Raw genomic sequence first — 19336 nt, forward strand, 5'->3', positions numbered from 1 at the left:
TCCTTGATTATAACCCGTATTAAAGTCTTCTACACATATATCGTTCGTTACTTATCGACCGTGCTCTCGAGCGCTCCTGTGAATGGCAATGGCCACTGATCTCTTCTATTGCGGAGATTTATTTTGAGGATCTATTGCGAAATATTCTCTCGTCCTTGAATCTAATGCGACCATGTTTTGCCTTCGCACGTGTCATCTCTGTTGACGCCTTCTAGCGCTGCGGGGCGACGTGGGGTCTACAGACTACAGTATGAGGTCTTGTAATACAGTAGCGTCCTTGGTTGGTTTGTAGCTTGGTCTGTTGCTTGTGGCGGTCTTAATCTATAGCTACTTGGGGACGATTGTTGTAGTCCGCCCTGCCCTTTATCTTATGAAGGAGAAACGATCGGTTCTGTTAACAACGTTGGGATGACCCTAATATACAACGCAAGTTTGCCCTACTGCTGTTAGCATGTTAGGGTGATGTCTAATAAGTAAGTGCTTATGCATAGTAGGACTAGGTGCAGGACTGGATTCAACAAACGGTGTGTGACCTGTTAACGTTCACACTGCGCTGCTCAAATAGTGCGTATACTGCTTTATTTCAAGACTTCTCCCTTTATACTTTTTTTTCTTTCCCTTCCCTTTCAGGCTCAATTCCAACTCCAACAAATCACAAGACGCTCTTAATAGTTGAAACCCATAGTCATGAAATCGGCAGGAGCTGCGGCTGCTGCAAAGTGGGTAGATGGTAAGTTAGCAGGGAAATTGCCGCAGATGTCGGCAATCTCCGAGCCGACCGGCATCACCGTGTTCGCGGGTCGAGTCATGTACTGCACTACACTTGCAGACAGCAAAGGCTGTGCTATTCCCAATAGACGGTGAGTGGGATCTCATGTGGCCGCGACGACACTGGTTCGATTGAGCTTTGCTGGCCAGATTGCTACCTCGCTAGGTTTGATGCCCTGCTGATGTCTTGGATGAAGATGCTTAGGTTCTCATTCTGGCTTCCCGGCTCACCCAGCGTTCTCGGACCGGTATTCAAAAAAAAAAAAAAAAAAAAAAAAAAAAAAAAAAAAAAGAAAGAAAGGAGTGGGAAAAAAAAAAGAAAAAAAAAGAAAAAAAAAAGAAAAAAAAAAAGAAAAAAAAAAGAAAAAAAAAGAAAAAAAAAGAAAAAAAAAAGAAAAAAGAAAGAAAAAAAAAAATTCGTGTGTGCAGAATCGTACGAATCTTTCCTGCTGCTAATTATCGACCTGGACCAACGAAAGACTGCATGGCGGAATTCCAACGTAATCGAATTGCATGGGACAGAACTCGCATGGATTTCGGTATTCGATGTTTGGAAGATGCTATTCTACCCATTAATCATAAGAGCATGGGAGCATCTCATGTCCGGACCTTGATTTTCCCTGGAAAAACAGGTTGTTCTGTTGTTTCCTTGTTTTTTCCTTCGTTTTCCTCGGTGGCATTTGCCCCTCAGGGCGGCGAAATTCGGACTCTGCAACCTCCTCGTGGTGCCGCCTGGGAACCTATCTTTTCTAAAGGTAGAGCCAGTGCAGAGACGTTACGGCGCGCAAGTGCAAGTGGTGGCGGGCGCTGCGCACGAAGTTTTTCTGGTGCGGCGGAAGGGCGGGATCGGACCAGAAGTGAGGGATTTTGGCGTCGCACAAAAATTTTCACACGCGCCACCAACCACCAAAACACCAGCAAAATCGACAGATATCGAGAGACCGAAAACCGAAATGCGAACGCGAAGCTGCCCAATTTCGAGGGAACTAGGTAAAAACCACCCGACACTGCTTCTCGGGGCAGAGACAGGGCACCCTCACGCCTCCCAGATCTGGGAAATACCTCCAGACAGACAGACACTGAGGCGGGTTAGTCATGGGATAGATGGAGGCTACGCCGGCTGGGTAGCCCTCAGGACAGCCTAGGGCAAGACATGGTCGGCCTGCCGAAAACCAGCTGTGAGGCTGGAAGCACGGTCGGAGACGGCGGCGGGTAACGGGAAGCTGGCCCGGGGGGTTGTGCCCTCGGACAACCAGTGGGCCGTAGCAAACACATTCGAGCAGCAGGCTACAGAAAGGAAACAACCCCGACTCGCACTCGGGCTGCTGGAGGAAGGAGGGTGTTGAAGAATTGCCCCTAGGGGGACCGGTCGGATATGGTATCGCCTTAGGGCCCGGCCTCCGGGCCCGGCCCTCACTCGGATCGTACCCGGGGTATCACGGCATAACGGGAGGAACGCTTGGGTCACCGCTCGCGCCGGGATGGCGCCGCGCGCTTTGGAAGCTGGTAGGGTGTCGCTATTGTGGACTGGACGTAGGGGAGGACCTGAGAAGGGGTGTGTTTGGCTCGAGAGGACGGACGCGCATGTCGGTAGGCTTAGAGAGGGATATGCCCTTGCGGCCTGCTTAAGGTGCAAACTTCTATTTGGGTGGCTAAGGACTGGGCGGTGGCGAGCCGGTGGTCTGGACGCCCGCTAAAGGGGCTGGCTACCCCTTTGACTATTAGGACCCCTAGGTACTGAGAGGGCTCCAGTAGACTCTCTCTCCCTGTTTTGGGGAAAAGGTTAGGGATTGCGGACTGTAGGAAATAGAAGATTCTGCCCCCTCTACTTCACAAGCCTTGATGGTAGTAGGGTAGGCTTAGAATCTGAAATAGAGGAGGAGGTCCTTCTAAGGACAAAGCAAAGACTTCTCTCCTGGCGCCCAACCCGAGATAGCCCTAACCTAGCTACAGCCACGCAAAGCCTGATTATTGCCCTCCCTCAAGAGGTTAAGGAAGGCTTCCGCCTGTTTGGCCAGTCAGGCCCTGCCCGTCTGCTTCCCCCAAGGAAGCATACCCCTAAGCGACACTCTCCTGGCTGCCAGGGCTTTCACTCAAACCGCTTTTGCACCAGGCAAGCCCTCTGTGAGAACTGCGGCAAGCCCTTAGATACTCATGAGGCTGGGCTATGCCTAGCCAGATCTAAGTGTGCTAACTGCTATGGGCCCTTCCCATCAAGCCATACAGACTGCCCAGCTAGACCTTTACTAGTGAATGGGAGCCTCACTATCCCAACTCAGAAGGAACTGCGAGGGATCAGAAAAGCTGGAGAGGAAGCAACCAAGAACCTCTCTACTAGTCAGACCTGCCCCCCAGGAAGCACACAACAAGCTAAGGCTAGGCTAAGCGCTACACAGAGGCAACTGCTGTCATCAAAGCGCCCTCGCCCCCCCACACCTACACAAGACTCAATTGTTGTTGCAGATACTGCTAGCATGGCTAGAAGCAGCAGCAGTATGGATGAGGATGAAACTGAGGACTCTGATGCCCTCCTGTTACGGTCAGCTATCCGACAGTAGGGTCTGCTAACAGAAGCTGGGGATTGAGACGTAATAACAGTACACTTGGTCGTGGTCTGGGTCGTAGGTTGTAGGCTGTAGTAGATCGGTCTTCAGAGGCTAAGGTGATCAGTCTTAGACTCAACAAGTAATTCGCAGTGAAGGTAAGCTGAGAGTATCCGTGAGGATGAATACTAAGTTGATTGCTGAAGAGCTATGGAAGTCTGACCATGAGCCAGGCTCAGGGTCATACTATATACAAGTCTAATTCCGAACATGTTCCTTTGTACCTTGGGTCGATCTGGATCATTCTGATCCAGAATGATCGTTCGGCCCCCAAGTCGTGTTGGATCATATTGATCCAATATGATCGGTATCTTATCGTCACGTGACTTGGACCATAGTTCTTCCGTTTACCGAGTGAGTCCCCGTTGTTCCCGTGATCCTGCAGTACAAATGTCCTGTCCTAGCCGCCCGCTGCTTAAGTGGGTTGGTTATCTGTTATTCCTGCATATCGGGTCGTAACACCTCCCCCTAACTAACCGCCCTATCCGCCCGCTTCCAAGCAGCAGCAGAAGCCAGAGGGTAGCACAGAAGCCTGACTATAACGTTATTAATGCCTATACCCACCTCGACCTCGACTCAGAGCAGTAGGCTCAGAACGGCTACCCCACGGGTACTACGGGTCGCCCAGTGTAACGTGGGGAAGATAAGTCCAGCTCACACAGCTCTCCTAGAGCTCTGCTGGGCAGATCAGATCGATATAGTACTGATCCAGGAACCCTGGATAGGCTATAGAGATAAGATGCAAATTAACACACACCCAGGCTATAACTCATATGTGCCAATAGACTTCTGGAACAGCAGGGACACAAGGCCTAGGGTTATGACCTATACACGTAAAGGTCTAAGGCTGCAGATACAACAACAAAGACCTACCCAATCAAGGGATATCCTATGGGTTAAGGTTGGCAACTTCACTATCATAAACGTCTATAGGCCACCAGGCGAGCCTATAAACCATACAACAAGTACCCTCCTAGGCTATCAACCGCCAGCAGGAGCTCTTATTGCTGGGGACTTTAACGCGCACTGCTCATACTGGGAACCTGGCTCCCGAAGCCGGAACCGGGGAGACGACATCGCGGAATGGGCTGAAGGCCACGATCTTGAGTTTATTGGGGAGGTTGGAGCTGCTACCCACACTTATGGGCACACCCTCGACCTAACCTTCTCAAACATCCCCTTTGCTGAGGCCTATATTAGCCCACATATACACCCAGGGGCTGATCATCAAGCTATTACGACCATTATACCGATAAGCAAGGCCCAGGAACAGAGGCGTCAGACTAGCCACCCTACAGTCCCAGACTCAGCTACACTCCGGCTAGCTGACCTAGTTAAGCTGGGGATCCCAGCCCTACCTACCCTAGGGGATACACCTACTCCAGCAGAAATAGACTCTCTAGCTACCCAACTAGTCAGCCTCCTCTCTACAGCTATAGAAGCAGTAGGGAAGAGACGGACTAACCAGGGCAGGGGAGCCCCCTGGTGGACAGAAGAGTGTTCAGAGGCCCATCGAGCAGCTATTGAGGCTAGGCGACGACAAGCCCAAGAACCTGGGCTAGTAATACCACTGCCTATCCTAGAGGAGCAGAAGGCCTTTCTGACTATAGTCAGGAAGGCAAAACGCGCCTACTGGGCTGCTAAGATTGAGGAGGCTGGGTCTAACCAGAACTTATACCAGATACTAAGCTGGCGTAAGTCTGGGCTAGCTATCAAGGCCCCACCTCTAATAGTGGATGGACAGGCTATCAACAACAGTTACAATAAGGCCCAAGCCCTGCGGAAGGCCTTATTAGAGAGATTTGATGCTGCAGACGACCTACCTGGGAACCCGTTCACTGTTCCTATAGTTGCAAGGCGTCTAATACCCTGGCAGCACATAGTCAGCATAGAGGAAGTACGCCAGGCTACTCTCACAAAGGCTACAACCCCTGGGATTGATGGGATCACTACTAAGTTACTACAATCTATTTGGGGCCTAATAGCTACACCGGTACAGCAGCTTTTCCAAGCCTGTGTCCGCATAGGCTACTTCCCTAGGACTTTCCGAAAAGCAGAGGTAGTTATGATCCAGAAGCCGGGGAAAACAGACTTCTCAAAGGCTGGATCCTGGCGGCCAATAGCCCTCTTATCCTGCCTAGGCAAGGGCTTAGAGCGGCTGATAGCAAAGAGAATGGCATATCTCACCATTCTGGAAGGGGTTGCTAGCCCACAGCAGGTTGGGGCATTGCCAGGGAGGGCTGCAGTCGACCTAACAACCTGTCTAACCCATGAGATCGAAAGGGCTCTAGACTTAGGGCTTACCGCAACTCTAGCAACAATGGATGTTAAGGGGGCTTTTGACTCTGTTCTACGAAATCGACTTATTCTTAGGCTACGACAGCAAGGCTGGCCCAGTAGTCTGATTAGGCTGATATTTACCTTTGCTTCTAGCCGGACCGCCCGAGTCAGGCTAGAGGAGACTACTACAGAGGACTTCCCCCTATCCTGTGGGCTCCCTCAGGGCTCTCCGCTATCCCCTATCCTTTTTCTGCTCTATGTAGCTGATATCCTAGCTGATAACCAGAAGCTACGGTTCGGCTATGCAGATGACATAGGCCTGCTGGCTACTAGCCCTTCTCTAGAGGGAAACTCTGCAGCCCTTGGCCAGGAGATAACTCAGATCCTCAACTGGGGTATTGATAATAAGGTTGCGTTTGACCCAGCTAAGTGTGAAGCAATCCACTTCAGCAGGAAACATAAGCAGAGGGAAGACCTACCAGAGATACAGGCAAAGGACCTAACTATCAAGGCCTCAACTAAGCCTATACGATGGCTAGGGGTCTGGTTTGATAAGAAACTCACCTTCCGGCACCACGTCGATACAAAGGTAGCAGCAGCAAAGAAGGTAGCCCAGTTCCTACGCCATCTATCAAACACCAAAGGGGGGCTCCCAGCTGCTGCTGCCCGCCAAGCTGTTATTGCCTGTGTCCTCCCAACCGCCCTATACGGAGCTGAGACCTGGTATGCAGGTTTAAAGAGACCAGCCAGAAACAGCAGCACTACTGCTACTAGCAGCAGTGCTAATAACCAGGCAGCTACTATTAGTACAAGGCAGAAGGGCTTAGTAAAGAGGGTAGAGAAGGTTATGACAGCAGCAGCAAGGGCTATCCTACCCGTCTGGAAGACTACGCCCACTAGTAGCCTCCTTCGAGATGCTGGCCTGCCAACGGCAAAAGTAGCCCTCGAAGGGGCACGCCTACGCTTTGCTACACGCCTACAGAAGGTTGACCAACAGCACCCTTTAGTCCCTAGGCTTTCACAGCCAGGGCGGCAGCTGTCACGGTCTATGGACCGATATGAAGCTTCGGCTAGACCCTCAGCTATGGAATACTTTGGAAGGTTACAGAATATCGTGGAAGGTTATGAGAACCTTGTCGGCCCATACTCAATGGAAGCTTCTGGAAGAAGACTCACATGTATTTAAAGATGAGAAGGGCACCACTCTTTCCCAGAATGGTTCTTCTTTCCTCCAGCTTGGAATGCTCGTAGTAGTAGGCTAGACCAATGGCACCGACCTTGTCCTAGACCCTTACATCCATTCCATTAAGCGCCGTTTCTGGTCCAGCTCAAACAAGATAACCAAGGGGATTCGATTACCCCAATTGCCTGGAAAGTAAAGCCTATGTAGGTCTAAATACCTATCTAAAACCGTCATTGGCGTTGTTTACTACTATTATTATTAGTTTATACCCCGCCTGGTTCACGCACATAAGCCTCTTCTGCTGGTATCCATTCGTTCGCTGAAACCTGCTCGGTATATCGGTGGGTAACATCATGCTTTATACCTAAGTCTTTGACCCTTTCTGCTTCCCTTTAATTCGTTCAACTGCACGTGGCTATGCTATGTGCGTGTGTGTGTAGTGTCTTAGGCGGCATTATAAGCACGTTGTTGTATTCGTCTAGACAAGAGTCGCACCAGTTGGGTTCGGGGTGGAACGTGTCTATTGGGCCGGGCTTTGCCGTCCCCTTATCTAACTGCGTCTTTTTATTGATTAGTGATTGCTACAAATGAATTGACGTGCATGCTGCTTGCTCAACGCTCCTCCACTTGAATGTCTCTTCAGGAGGGGAGCCAGCCGGCTGGGGACGGACGGGGTGGACAATTGCTGGGTCGTTCGTTTGTCCTGCCTGCCTGGGCTCGTCCGGGTTCCCAGTCCCCCTAGCGTCTTACCTTACCTTACCCTAACTTACCACATCCTAAGTCTACCCTAACCCGGCTGCACCACCCTAACCTTGACGCCCCCCCTCACGGAATCTGCGAGAACGCTCGAGCCACCCGACCCCGACCGCACCCGCCCGAAGCGGTATTCTGCCAGATTACCGCCCGGAATGGCGCACAGACACAGGTGGCCTCAGCGCTCGTATGGCAAGCCGTTGTCATGCCCAGTGGTTCGGTCCGGTCGTTTAGCCGATCGTTGTGGTCATCGGCAATATCTGCCAATTAGCCGTCGAAGCCGACAAGCGAATCGGCCGCCTCATTGCGCTACGCAGCATCAGTCTATACAGTCACCGGGGCGCCCGAAGCATGTGGAGCTGGTTACTGCGGCTCAATTCCGGTGTCCAAGGAAAGGCTAGATCCGGCCGGCGCGGAGGAAAAAAGTGCTGGGGTACGGCGACGAACGGGTCTTCTAGGGTAGCCCCGGCCACAGGGTTCTCGAGGGGAAAGAATGCATAAGCTTGTGGTCGGCCCGCTTCCCTGGTCCCCCGTATGTTGATGGTCGCCTTCGTGCTCTCTGCCTTTCCGTGCGGGACACTTGGGAACGTGATTCACGGTAACCTGGACAGAGCCGACCCCTGTGTCCCGTCTGGCCCTGCAGAGTTATTAGCGAACTTATCGGCATTAGCGGAGGGAAGGAAGTTACAGTACCGCAGTGGAGCACGTGTACGGCTCAATTCATGACTCTAGGCGCTGCCCAGGGGCAGACCTGGTGCATCTGGCTAGCTTGATGGAGGATTCGAGTGATATCGTAAGTAATGCAGCGCGTATGTCGCCTTCTATTACTCCAACGCATGTGTCACATTATGCCTGGTCACCGCGGGGCCGGTACGCTTCCTGGGAGACATAGAGAAAGTGGACCATACGACAGAATACCGGAGGCAAAAGGCATTTTCGGACCCCAAATCATGGATCAGGACCATGTTTTACACATCAGCGGCGGCTATATATGCCCACACGATCCCAAAACAACTATCGCCTCAAGGCTCAACATCAAACTTTGTCGATTTCTTCACGTCTTTCCCTTACTCACCGCCATCAAACTGATTCAACGCTACTACTGGTCATTACTTTCACTTTACACACCACACCGCAACATCTACGGAGACCATTGAATCCACTCATTGTCTAAAATGAAGTTCTCCGTGTCTGTCTTCCTCATGGGCCTGGCTGCTATCTATGTGGCCGCCTCCCCCCTACCTATGGCAGATACCCCTGTCGCTAATTGAGAGGTCCCCCGTGACTGGACTTCCGTTGTCTTTGACCGTGTAGACGACTTTGGGGAGCCTGTGGATGTCCAGGCCAGAGCCACTATGCTGAACACCGATTTCAAGACGCCTTCCGCAGGTCTGAGCAAGCGCGCCAATAGATCCAAGTTCAAGATCCACGTCGTCAACGCCGCCGCCAAGGTGCTCGGCATTATTATTATTATTGACTACAACATCAACCCGTCATCTGAGAAGCAAGAGACCATCTCGGCCTCCTTTGAAAAGCTCACCAATATGAAGACGAAAGGGAAGGTTGTCGCCACCCAATTCAAGGAACGCACAGGCCGTCAAGCGAAACCGCAGGATGCTATACTCGACTTTGCGACGAGCATGGTTTCTGGAGTCATTGACCTGACCTTAAAACGTGCTAGTACCGTTACCGGCATTGCCTCGTCCGCGGATGTTCATCTCAGTGGCGCTGTCGTCGCTAAGAAGCTGCTCATCTTTAACGAAAAGAATGTCAAGATCGGTTCGATCAACCTTTAAGCCAGATAAAAATATCCGGTGTAGTGATCTAACACGACTCAACAAGGAACCACGTTTTACCACCGCCGATGGATTGGTCGTTTCGATCGGAGAGGTTGGGGCCGAGGCTGGACTGACAAATGTGATGGATATATCCAAATCCAGGTGCAACAACGGCAGCTAAGAAGGGTGGTCCTACTACCGTTAGAAAAGAGACAAAGTTTGGGATTATCCCACTAAAAATTTAGTTTGTTAAAACATCCATGATGTTACGAGCAGGTAAGGGCAGCTAACTGTGGGACAAAGCAACAGCTTCGGTAAGGACAAATTCGTTGTCATTAGTTATCCCCTGTTCTGCACTAAATAGTTATGTGCCTATAGGGACCTTGAACATTTGGTCGCCAGAATTGATGGCGGCAGCTGCCACCCCGCCGTTACACAAGGGAAAGTCCTTGGGGGGGCATGCATAGACTAGTCTTTGGGAGTTCGGACCGCCTTCATCGTATGACTTGACGGTGCTTGATGGCGTCTGCAGGAATCTATTTGGTGCCCCGAAGTGGCTGGTTTTGATCGTAGAAAGCTGGGCTTTATTGGTATTTGTTTCTATCACAAGCACGGTTAGCGCTCAACTTCATGGATCAAGCTAAGAAGCAAAAGAGTCCAACTACATCGTTGGCGGCAAGACGCAAGAACGACGAGTGTGTGTTGACGTACTGCCAAACCATCTCACATAGGCCTTCGATGAAGTCCCAGTATTATCCAGAGCTACCATGGCTCCGTTCGCCAAGATCTTCGCATACTCAATCGATTTCTCAATATCTTTGAGTTGTGATGATGAGCATGGCCAGTCGCTTCCTTTGGTCATGGACACCCAGGATGTCAGCGCTCGCTTTTCAACAGAGGCAAGACGGCTGCGTTCAGAAGGAGTTAAAACAGCATAGGCATGCGAGAAGTTCAAAGCAATGAGGAATATGGTAAGTACTGTCAACATATTGAAGAAAGTGCAGAAACTTCTCGTTGAATAGATGTTAGATGCTGATACTTGAGTGGAAGAAAACGAAGCAATGATGAAGCAATTGATAACACGGTTGGTCCTGCCCCGAACACGAAATATTCAACCGCGGGCTTTATGTATTGCATTCAAGTCGCTCAGTTCAATTAGCAATGACAGTGGGCGAGAAATTGACGCGCTTTTGCAATTTTTACTCTATAATTAGAAACGTCTTCAGCTCAGTGTCTTATTTTAGATTTGAAAGACTTCAGTGTCCTAACTTGCGCAAGTGGAACTGTTCCTCAGGCCTATCTGGTGCGTTCGGCTCGACGCGGATCTGCTGGATGCGATTCAGCTTTTTGGCAAGGGTTCCCTCATGAAGAAGCAGGGAGTGACCTTTGTTCTAGTTACCATGCGAGTGAAATGACCCTCTCGGCAGCCATCGGCGCCTCCGACGGTGCGGAGCTAATCATGAAGGCTCGTCTTCTAGGTCTACACGAAGACTGCCTGTGGTCAAGCGCGCGCCTCGACCGGCGCGGAAAGAAAAGTATCAGAAGGAAGCTCCCGTTAACAAAGGATTTCTTCATCTCGTCCAGTTTGAAGGGAAGCGACCCTCCTCTGTACAGCCTCGCCCCCCAGCATTCCAAACCACGAGTCGACGCTGCCCTTGTTTGTTTGTTTGTTTGTTTGTTTGTTTTATATTTAACGCCGTGGCGGCAAGGACGCAAAACGCCCTTGCGGCAGACCTCCCGAAGGGTATATGGCGTGGAGGGCCGCAGGTTCTAGGTATATACTCTAAGCACATGCCGCTTCCTAACGTCCTCCAAGTATTGCCCGCAGGCTACTACGTGTTCCATCCTTCCCTAGTTCCCACTGGTGCCCTAGTTCCGTTATAACATATTATTTTTATTTTTATTTTTATTTTTTTTTGGTTGTTTAGAGAGTAGGCTGCAGCCTATCTCTTAGTACCGCGGGCAGATCTTCTGAAAGAAATCTGTCACGCTGAGGAAGGCCTGAAAGCCTTCTGAGTCGATGATTAGCCCCTTAAAATAGCGCCCTAGAGAGCTCACAGGTCCTAGAGGCTCCCGCCGACTATAAGGGTGGAGGGTAGGCCACCGTTGCCTCCTCACTAATGTCTTTCGACGCTGCCCTTAATAGGTGCGAAGCCAGACTACAGAGTCAAAAGAAGGTCCCCGTCAATAAGCAGCATCAAACTGAGGTCGGTAGTGCAGAGATTTTTGCTGTTCACCAGGTAGGTCCTGGTCCTTCTGCTACCAGGTCCTTCCGCTGGATCAAGGCGCCAATTACCGACCCCTTCGTCTAACGCCTACCGAGTACTGGGGGCCAGACAGGCCTCGTAGGCCGTGAGTTCATGCCCGTCCTGCTGGTGTATGTTCTATGGGCGACGTCGTGTTGACGAGCTCATCGGACAGCTCAAAACCCCTGCGGTGGCGGCGAAGTAATCAATCAAGAGGGTTTCCCCACATGGGGGTGCGGGCAGTTCATGGCGGACGAAGGGTTCACCGTGCTACGGACGCCCGGCAAGAAAGTCGATGTATGATTGCCATGGCCGTTCCCAACGTTGACGCATAACCAAGGCATCGTTCCCCAAGCTCGCTCGCAGTCCACCCTCAATGCAGGTCCGCGACGAGGGAGGGGAGTATCCCTACGGATTCAATGATTCTCCGCAGAGCATCCGACCTAGCCGTTAGACAACATGTTCTGGACCGGCAGTGATCTCGCGAAGCGCCTTGCTGATCGTAAAAACAACGAGGTGGCTAACAGAGTCGCGCTGGGTCGTATCACTGGCAGCTGAAATCCACGGACTGCAATGCGTTTAGGCTCCTCGACCCAGATACCTGCTAGCTTGATTTTCAGATGAAGGAAGGGCAACAGGTCAATCCGCGGGATGGAGATATCGAAGATAGCAGGTAACAAAGAATGAAGACCAGCAGCGTATGAGCCAGTATCCACTCGGCTATGAAATTCATGAACCCTCGTGCACTCATCTCTCGCCGGATGGATACCCGACTACGTCGCTCAATGGACGAGCTCTCATACCAGCACATGCTTGGTAAGTTCTCTGGGATGGAAGACTTCGTCAGTTTGATGCGACCTGGTTGTTTGCCTTTTATAAAGCTAACAAGTAGTTGCGACGCTCTTTTCTACCCGCGCGTAGCCCGGTTGAGCTGGTCTCATCGCGTTTACGTAGGATCCCGCCCATCAGTCGGGGATTCAAGGACCAGTGCTGCAAGGAGAGTGCTTAGCACGAGCACGCGCTGATCCCGATCGGTTCGGAGATTGCCGACATCCCCACGACTTTCCCGGCAAACTTACAGTGTACCTTACCCGTTGGATACCGTTTTTGGCCTTCGGCTTTTCGGACTTCAGATTCGTCGAAAGTCGTTGCAAACCCTTCGCAAATCAGAGTCAAGTTTACGCGCTTGGTGTGGGACGTGGTGGTGAGAGAGAGTAGTTGCTGGGCGGACTTCTGCTACGGTTAGCCATCCGACAGTATGGCCTGCTCACAGAAGTTGGCGGTTGACGCTGTAGATCCAATGTCGTAGTGTCAAATCGTAGCAGTATCGTAGAGTGTAGTAGCTCAAATCTTTAAAGGTCAAGGTGATCAGTCTCAGACTCAACACTAACTTTCTTGTGGATGAAGCGACCCAGGAAAAGGATGGCTGATAAGAGGATTCTGGTCAGGTGAGAAGATCTGCTTCCTTTTGGAGCGGTTTGAACAGGAGCGCTAGGTGAAGACGTGGACCTATAACATGATTTATATTAGCATAGACCATGTCGGCATCGCGCCCAAAACGTCTCTCGTCGCTGGAGACGCTGTATTCACCACTACTACTTCTACTACTACCGTGATTCTTCAGTAATAATGTCCTGTTCTAGCCGCCTGACGTCCAGGTGGGTCAGTCAATTGTTATCCTTGCATAACGGGTGGTAACAGCATGGCGAAGTGGACGGATTGGCTGTTAGCAAGACCCCGCCATCGAGGAATCGTTGCTAATGGGCAGCCGAATCTGGTAGTTGGTACAATGTTAATGTTCAGAGCTAGTTTATAGGTTGACCTGAGCCAAGCTTATGGTCAGACTTCCATAGCTCGTCGGCAATCAACTTTGTAAACATCCTCGGATAGTTTCAGCTCATCTTCACTGCGAATACTTCATTCAAGCCTAATACTGATCATCTTAGCCTTTGAATACTTGATCCACTGCAGTCTGTGATACTGCGACTTAGTGCTAACGTATCTGATCTACAGCGTCAGTCCCCGGTTTCTATGATAAGCTCCGTATTTTCAGATAGCCAACCGTCACAGCAAGCTGTGGTGGAAAGCGTGATTATTGAGTACGCATGAGGACATGTGTGTCTAGGTGGTGGTACTCCCCTCGAACTCGACTTTTCCCTTTCCTTCTCCCTTTCCCTGGCTCACGGGCTTGAGAGCGCAGTAGTCAAGATCGCCGTTACCGTTGGCCGTCCCCTTGGGTCCAATGCCCCATAATTAGAGGCCCTTATTGTAAGAGACATGAATAGAACCAATAGAGTTGCCGCTCTTCTTAGCGTCGAGACGGTAGGTCTTTCCGCCAGGTAGGACGAGGAATTCCCAAGCATCACTGGAGCAGCCTAAAGCAAAGTTCATGATGTCGCCTAGGTTACCAAAGTGTCTCAGGTAGCCACTGGAACCCTTGATAGTGTTGGCGTCGGCGAGCTTGGCCTCGCCCTACAAAGCGCCGCTGCTGTTACTTGGGCCAGCTCTGCAGACGCGGACGTAGTCAATCGGCAACTTAAGTAATCTAGCGGACGAATAATAAGCGGAATTGCCGATTTCAACCTGCATCGATAGCACACATGTCAATAATCACCCCTCCGTCATGGAAGAGGTAGACCGGGAAGGCGATAGCTACAGAGGCCACGAGAACAGTAAGAAGCTGTAAGGGTCTAGGACAAGGTCGATGCCATTGGTCTAGCCTACTACTACGAGTACAATAAATCTTCTTGAAGAACAGGAAACAGAACCGTATCCTCCCTATTTCCTGGGCATTCTTATAACCTTGCCATTGACCTTGTCGATATTTATGGAACCTTCTAGCGAATGCGCCATTGGATTTGGTGGGTCCAATGAGTCGTGGCTGAGGGTCTTGCCGACGGCCGAACACCGGTCCATAGACCGTGACAGAAGCTGAGCCAAGGAAATCATTATGATATGTAGGAGCAATATTACATCGTTTGTATACGATACGAAAGAGTGTTAAAATATCAGCGGTGGGGAGGATGTTAGACAACGATATTACTGCGACCCGTGTACGGCGAGAACGTTCGAAAAAACCAATGTGACCTCGCTTTGATAAGTAGATGACGCGGAATATCGCGACTTTTGGTCGACCCGCAGAATGTTTTCCATCCCTTCATTTCTAGGCATAGCTGATCATAAATATCACTGAAGCTGAATAGAATTAAAGCAACTCATTGATGAATTAAAAAAAAAACGCGAAGCTAGGTACATGAATTTTGGTCTCTCTTCGCCTAGCGCTGGGGCACAGACATGACGGTGTTCGGAAACTCCGATACTTGACAGGCGAACACAAAACCCCGTCCCGCTTCCTGCTCAGTCGCCCGGGGACGCCGTTAGCCACGTGCCTTCGGCGGGGCTGCGTTCAGGCCGGTCGGCAAGCCTTCCTCATCGGCAATCCGTGCTGAATGGAGGTCTTTGGGATGCTAACAAAAGTTTCCTGTTAATAAAGAGTAGCTAAGCCGTAGGATCCAACTCCACCTAAATACAGGTCAGATGTCAAGGAGTCTCTCCGCTCAGGAGGATGCGGTCTAGGGGCTGATCGTACCTAGGATAAACTCCTAGGTCGCCGTGGCACATCCGAGGGCTGTGGTTATAGGTTCCCAAAACATCACATTTCACTCTTCTCCATCTCTCGCTTCCACCTGCGATTGGCTTGCGCTCATCCTGTTCTCCGGCTTCACATTTTCAACCAAAATGTTCCGACATCGCCCGCTCCTCCTATTCTTTTTGGGGGCCCAGTTGTGGCATCTTCTATGTCACGGAGCCCCTACTACGGTGTCGTACGTCTACCGGGGCGATACAAGATCGCCCGGAGAGATCAAACGACTTGGAGGGTTTCTCGCGAAGGGCCAAACCAGGTTCGGACTTCAAACTGCGGACACCAGCCTCTTCAATCACATGAAAGGTACCCATGACATAAAGAGCCGGGACGAAGACGGATTCGTCTCCACCAGTACCAGCGAAACCGTCGCAGCAACGTTTGTTTACGGGAAGCCTTCGGCCTTCGTTTACAAGATTCACGTTACCCCAAACATGGTTGATACTGTTGGCACCCTTGGTAAATACAGTGACTTCGATGGGGAACTCGAGTTCGCGGCTTTGGGAGGCATCAAGTACGAACAGATAGTCTCCTGGAGACAGTTGAAAGGCAGGAATCTCGGGAAGTCGACCATGAACAAAGACTTCGACAAAAGAAAGTACGGCTCGGCGGCCGCCGGTGGTGTGCAATATCAGCTGGCTGGCTTCCCTCCAAACCACAAGGCTTGGCGTGAAGAGCCCTGGAAGAGTCACAAACCTTCGAAGCGCGACATTGGCAAGAAGTCAGGCTTCAATTCTGATTTTCCGAGGTATGTCTGGTTAAACCCTTGGACATGGTGCTTCGAGCTGACTCATGCGAAGCACCTTCCAATTAGCAGCTCACGCTCGAGTGCCCCAATTGATACGGGGGCTGTCTGAAAAACTTACTACTGCCATTACGCGAACCTCCCTAAATCCGCCTGAAATCAAGACTATATATTTGGAGAAGCCTCATCTGGGAGAAGCACCCCTTCGTAAGGTGTCTACAAACGAAATGAGGCTTTGACAAGAAGACTTGTATCAAACAAGCACCGAACAAAGGTTGTGGAAAAGACGCGCAAGGAGATTAGTTATAGAGGTAATTCAGGGTGAAGCTAGGTTGTAACTGTTCGTAGAATGTTTAGTTATAGAGTGGATTGCAGAAGAGCTATAGAAGTCTGAACATGAGCTTTGGCTTAAGTCATACTATGTACAAGTCCTGAACAGTGTCCGTTGTCTGGTTACTGTCTTTGATCCCGATGGTAACCGTCCCTCGTACGTACGGTGGCCATTTGTACTAAGGACGATAGTATGACTTGAGAAAAAACCTATGGTCAGGCTTCCATAGCTCTTCAGTAATCAACTTTGTACATATACTCGGATACTTTCAGCTTACCTACGGAAGACGAGTGGGCAGAGACTTTAGCCCGTACAGCCGACGGCCAAGTGATTGCAGAAGAAGACTGCACCTTACATTCGTTCCAGATTGGAGAACCCTTGGCGATCGTGCGCCCAAACTGGTCATCTCGATCAAATACAGGTGTTGCAGTGGTTTGGGGATGCGATACAGGTCTTCGATTCCCAGTCCTCAGGAGATGCGCTTTCGACGGTTCGGGAGACGCATATGCTCGCGCTGCACAGATGATCACGATATTATGAGAGGCAAAGCGACGACGTATATGGGCGCGAAACACAAGTCTGTGAGGGATTCTGTCCCGGCAGCTGCTTTAGGGTCGACATCTCCCTCAGCCGCAACTCCCTCGCAGCATGTCGTCGCTTCGGCACTAATCATTTGGCCCATCTACGCCAACAAAAGCACGACCCGCCCATTACCTGCTTTGTCCCTCACCCCCCCCCACCCCCCCCCCCCCCCCCTTGGCCACCAAACCCCAAGATCAATAACATTTTAGGGTTTGGCTTAGATCTAGGGTGGGTAGGGGTAGGGGTAGGGAGGGGCTAGGGATGCCTGTCGTGCCTAATCAGGCTAGACCTGCAGGCACCGCCGCACTGGCCCCTGGGATGGATGGCGAATTCGTGAAGCCGAAACTCTGAACCAATGATATAGGTAACCGACTATGAGCAATTGCCGACGACGTATCCTCAAATCTCCTCCCGGCCGGTGAGGGAGATATTCTGCATCTGATTCCCGCCATTCTTCTAACCCAGCCCGGCTGAATGCGACTCTATGAGCGCAAATCCATCCATCTGCTGAGGTCTAGACCCACATCTGCATGGTTCGAGGCAAGGCGATTAGGATACGCCGGGGTCTCGGTCATCTCCAGCCGGACCAGGCCTGCGGGTAGTGCTAAGTCACAGCACCGCCAGTGGAATCCGGAGAGAGGAATGGATGGGGAGTGGTGCACACTAGTCGCAAACCACGCTTGACATATGTGACAGCTGACGGCCGAGCGGCCTGACCGGTTTAGCAGGTCTGAAGTATTTGGGTCAGAAATTGTGGGTAGGTGGACAGGCCCTCCACACCCCGGTCTCGAAAGCCCCAAGCCCCTTCCCATTTAGGTTCCAACGGTCCGATGAACCCATTCTCGGCCCATCTCTACAAACGACGCAGGGCATAGAGATGACGTTGTACAATGGCTTATCATGGCCGGGGCTTGATAACACCTCCTAGGCAGGCTAGGGGCCTCTGTTTTTCACTAGTGAAGGGAGGATTTTCAATCTCGACTCGCTATTCAGGCTTCTACTACAATTCGATGCCTGACTGTCATGAGACGAATGAGGCGTCATCGTGCTACGGCTCTAAAAACCTCCCCTCGACGACGCATTAACATCAACATACAAAGGCCTAGCACACGTATGATAAAGGCAACCTGGGTACACTTTTCCTAGGAGGCATGAGACCAAGTTGTTACGACCCGTTATGCAGGAATAACAGTTAACCGACCCACCCGGGCGTTAGGCGGCTAGAACAGGACATTTGTACTGCAGGATCACAGGAACAACAGGGACTCACTCGGAAACGGAAGGACTATGGTACAAGTCACGTGATGATAAGATAAAAGAACGATCAGTGGAGCACAGGAAGGAACGCTCAGTGATCAGTTGGTCCTGCCAACTGATCGCGATCACCCCATGCACCTAGGTGATCACCCGTAACTGGACAAGGAAACTGTTCAGGACTTGTATATAGTAAGACCTTGAGCCCGGCTCAAGGTCAGACTTCCATAGCTCTTCAGCAATCAACTTCTTAGTATTTATCCTCAGGATACTCTCAGCTTACCTTCACTGCGAATTACTTGTTGAGCCTAAGACTGATCACCTTAGCCTCTGAAGATCCGATCTACTATCAGCCTACGACCTACGACTCAGACCACGACCCAGTGTACTGTTATAGTGTATCAATCCCCAGCTTCTGTTAGCAGACCCTACTGTCGGATAGCTGACCGTAACACTTAGGCTTAGCTGTACCCCTCAAGCGTGAGGGTGTGTGTAAGAAAGACTACAAGACAATTAAGCCCATGGGGCTAGAACAAGCTATGTAAGGTATGCTCAATAGAGGAGAATGATTGCAACGAGGTGAGGACCAAGAGCGGTATAGTGTGACAGTTTACTGTAGAATGGGGGACTGTATCAAATTTGGGTTGAATTTTGTTATACCGAGCACTGCGTACAGGTAAAGGCGCTCGGATGCTGTTCGCCGATCTTAGTAGACTTAGTGAAGACGGCCGTCTCGCAGCAGTAAAGACGACAAGTGTTGCGCTAACCTAGGTTGTATGGCGCCTGCTGGTGTGTAAAGTCTTTTTTTCTTTTCTTTCCTTTTTGTATTCTTCAACAGGCACAGCTGATGCTTCTGTTGCAAGTGAATGTGATGTTCACGGTTACATAGTTTTATCTCGACTTAAGAAGGCCAGGATAGCAGCGCTGTACTAGCTGATCGGCTGCCTTTGTGGGCAAGCTCTACAGAGACCATAGGGTTGACTGGTTACATACGAACCTAAGGATCTGCCGGAGGTTAGCTGAAGGGATAGGTAAACATACGCATGAGATTCGGAGCGTTTCCTCGAATGATCCTAAGGAGAGGATCGTGAGGTGGATTTAACCTCACCTGGATTCCATGATCGGGTCCCAGAAGCTCCTAGGGGGTTTTGGGCGAGTGGGGTGGGGCAT

The 19336-nt window shown here is 50.8% G+C and overlaps 4 protein-coding genes across 4 annotated transcripts; all 4 read left to right on the forward strand.

Moving 5' to 3' along the window:
- Nucleotides 1–6709: 6709 nt before the first annotated feature.
- On the forward strand, nucleotides 6710–7157 carry CGGC5_v010287 (uncharacterized protein; the record flags this gene model as incomplete). Its single annotated transcript, XM_066152308.1, has 3 exons — nucleotides 6710–6904; nucleotides 6979–7037; nucleotides 7097–7157. 3 exons carry the CDS (start codon nucleotides 6710–6712, stop codon nucleotides 7155–7157), a joined length of 315 nt encoding a protein of 104 aa, XP_066008313.1.
- Nucleotides 7158–8942: 1785 nt separating this feature from the next.
- Nucleotides 8943–9837, forward strand: CGGC5_v010288 (uncharacterized protein; the record flags this gene model as incomplete). Its single annotated transcript, XM_066152309.1, has 4 exons — nucleotides 8943–9366; nucleotides 9430–9527; nucleotides 9669–9679; nucleotides 9744–9837. 4 exons carry the CDS (start codon nucleotides 8943–8945, stop codon nucleotides 9835–9837), a joined length of 627 nt encoding a protein of 208 aa, XP_066008110.1.
- Nucleotides 9838–10305: 468 nt separating this feature from the next.
- Nucleotides 10306–11914, forward strand: CGGC5_v010289 (uncharacterized protein; the record flags this gene model as incomplete). The annotated part of the gene is made up of 5 exons (XM_066152310.1): nucleotides 10306–10336; nucleotides 10416–10449; nucleotides 10644–10668; nucleotides 11702–11717; nucleotides 11787–11914. The coding sequence occupies 5 exons, from the start codon at nucleotides 10306–10308 to the stop codon at nucleotides 11912–11914; spliced, it is 234 nt and encodes a 77-aa protein (XP_066008197.1).
- A 3435-nt stretch (nucleotides 11915–15349) lies between these two features.
- Nucleotides 15350–16238, forward strand: ctxA-0 (Cholera enterotoxin subunit A; the record flags this gene model as incomplete). The annotated part of the gene is made up of 2 exons (XM_032028371.1): nucleotides 15350–16002; nucleotides 16055–16238. 2 exons carry the CDS (start codon nucleotides 15350–15352, stop codon nucleotides 16236–16238), a joined length of 837 nt encoding a protein of 278 aa, XP_031875346.1.
- Between the last annotated feature and the right edge of the window lie 3098 nt (nucleotides 16239–19336).

This window comes from Colletotrichum fructicola (genome assembly GCF_000319635.2).
Source record: "Colletotrichum fructicola Nara gc5 chromosome Unknown KSG_Nara_v1_contig06, whole genome shotgun sequence".
Lineage (NCBI taxonomy): Eukaryota > Fungi > Ascomycota > Sordariomycetes > Glomerellales > Glomerellaceae > Colletotrichum > Colletotrichum fructicola.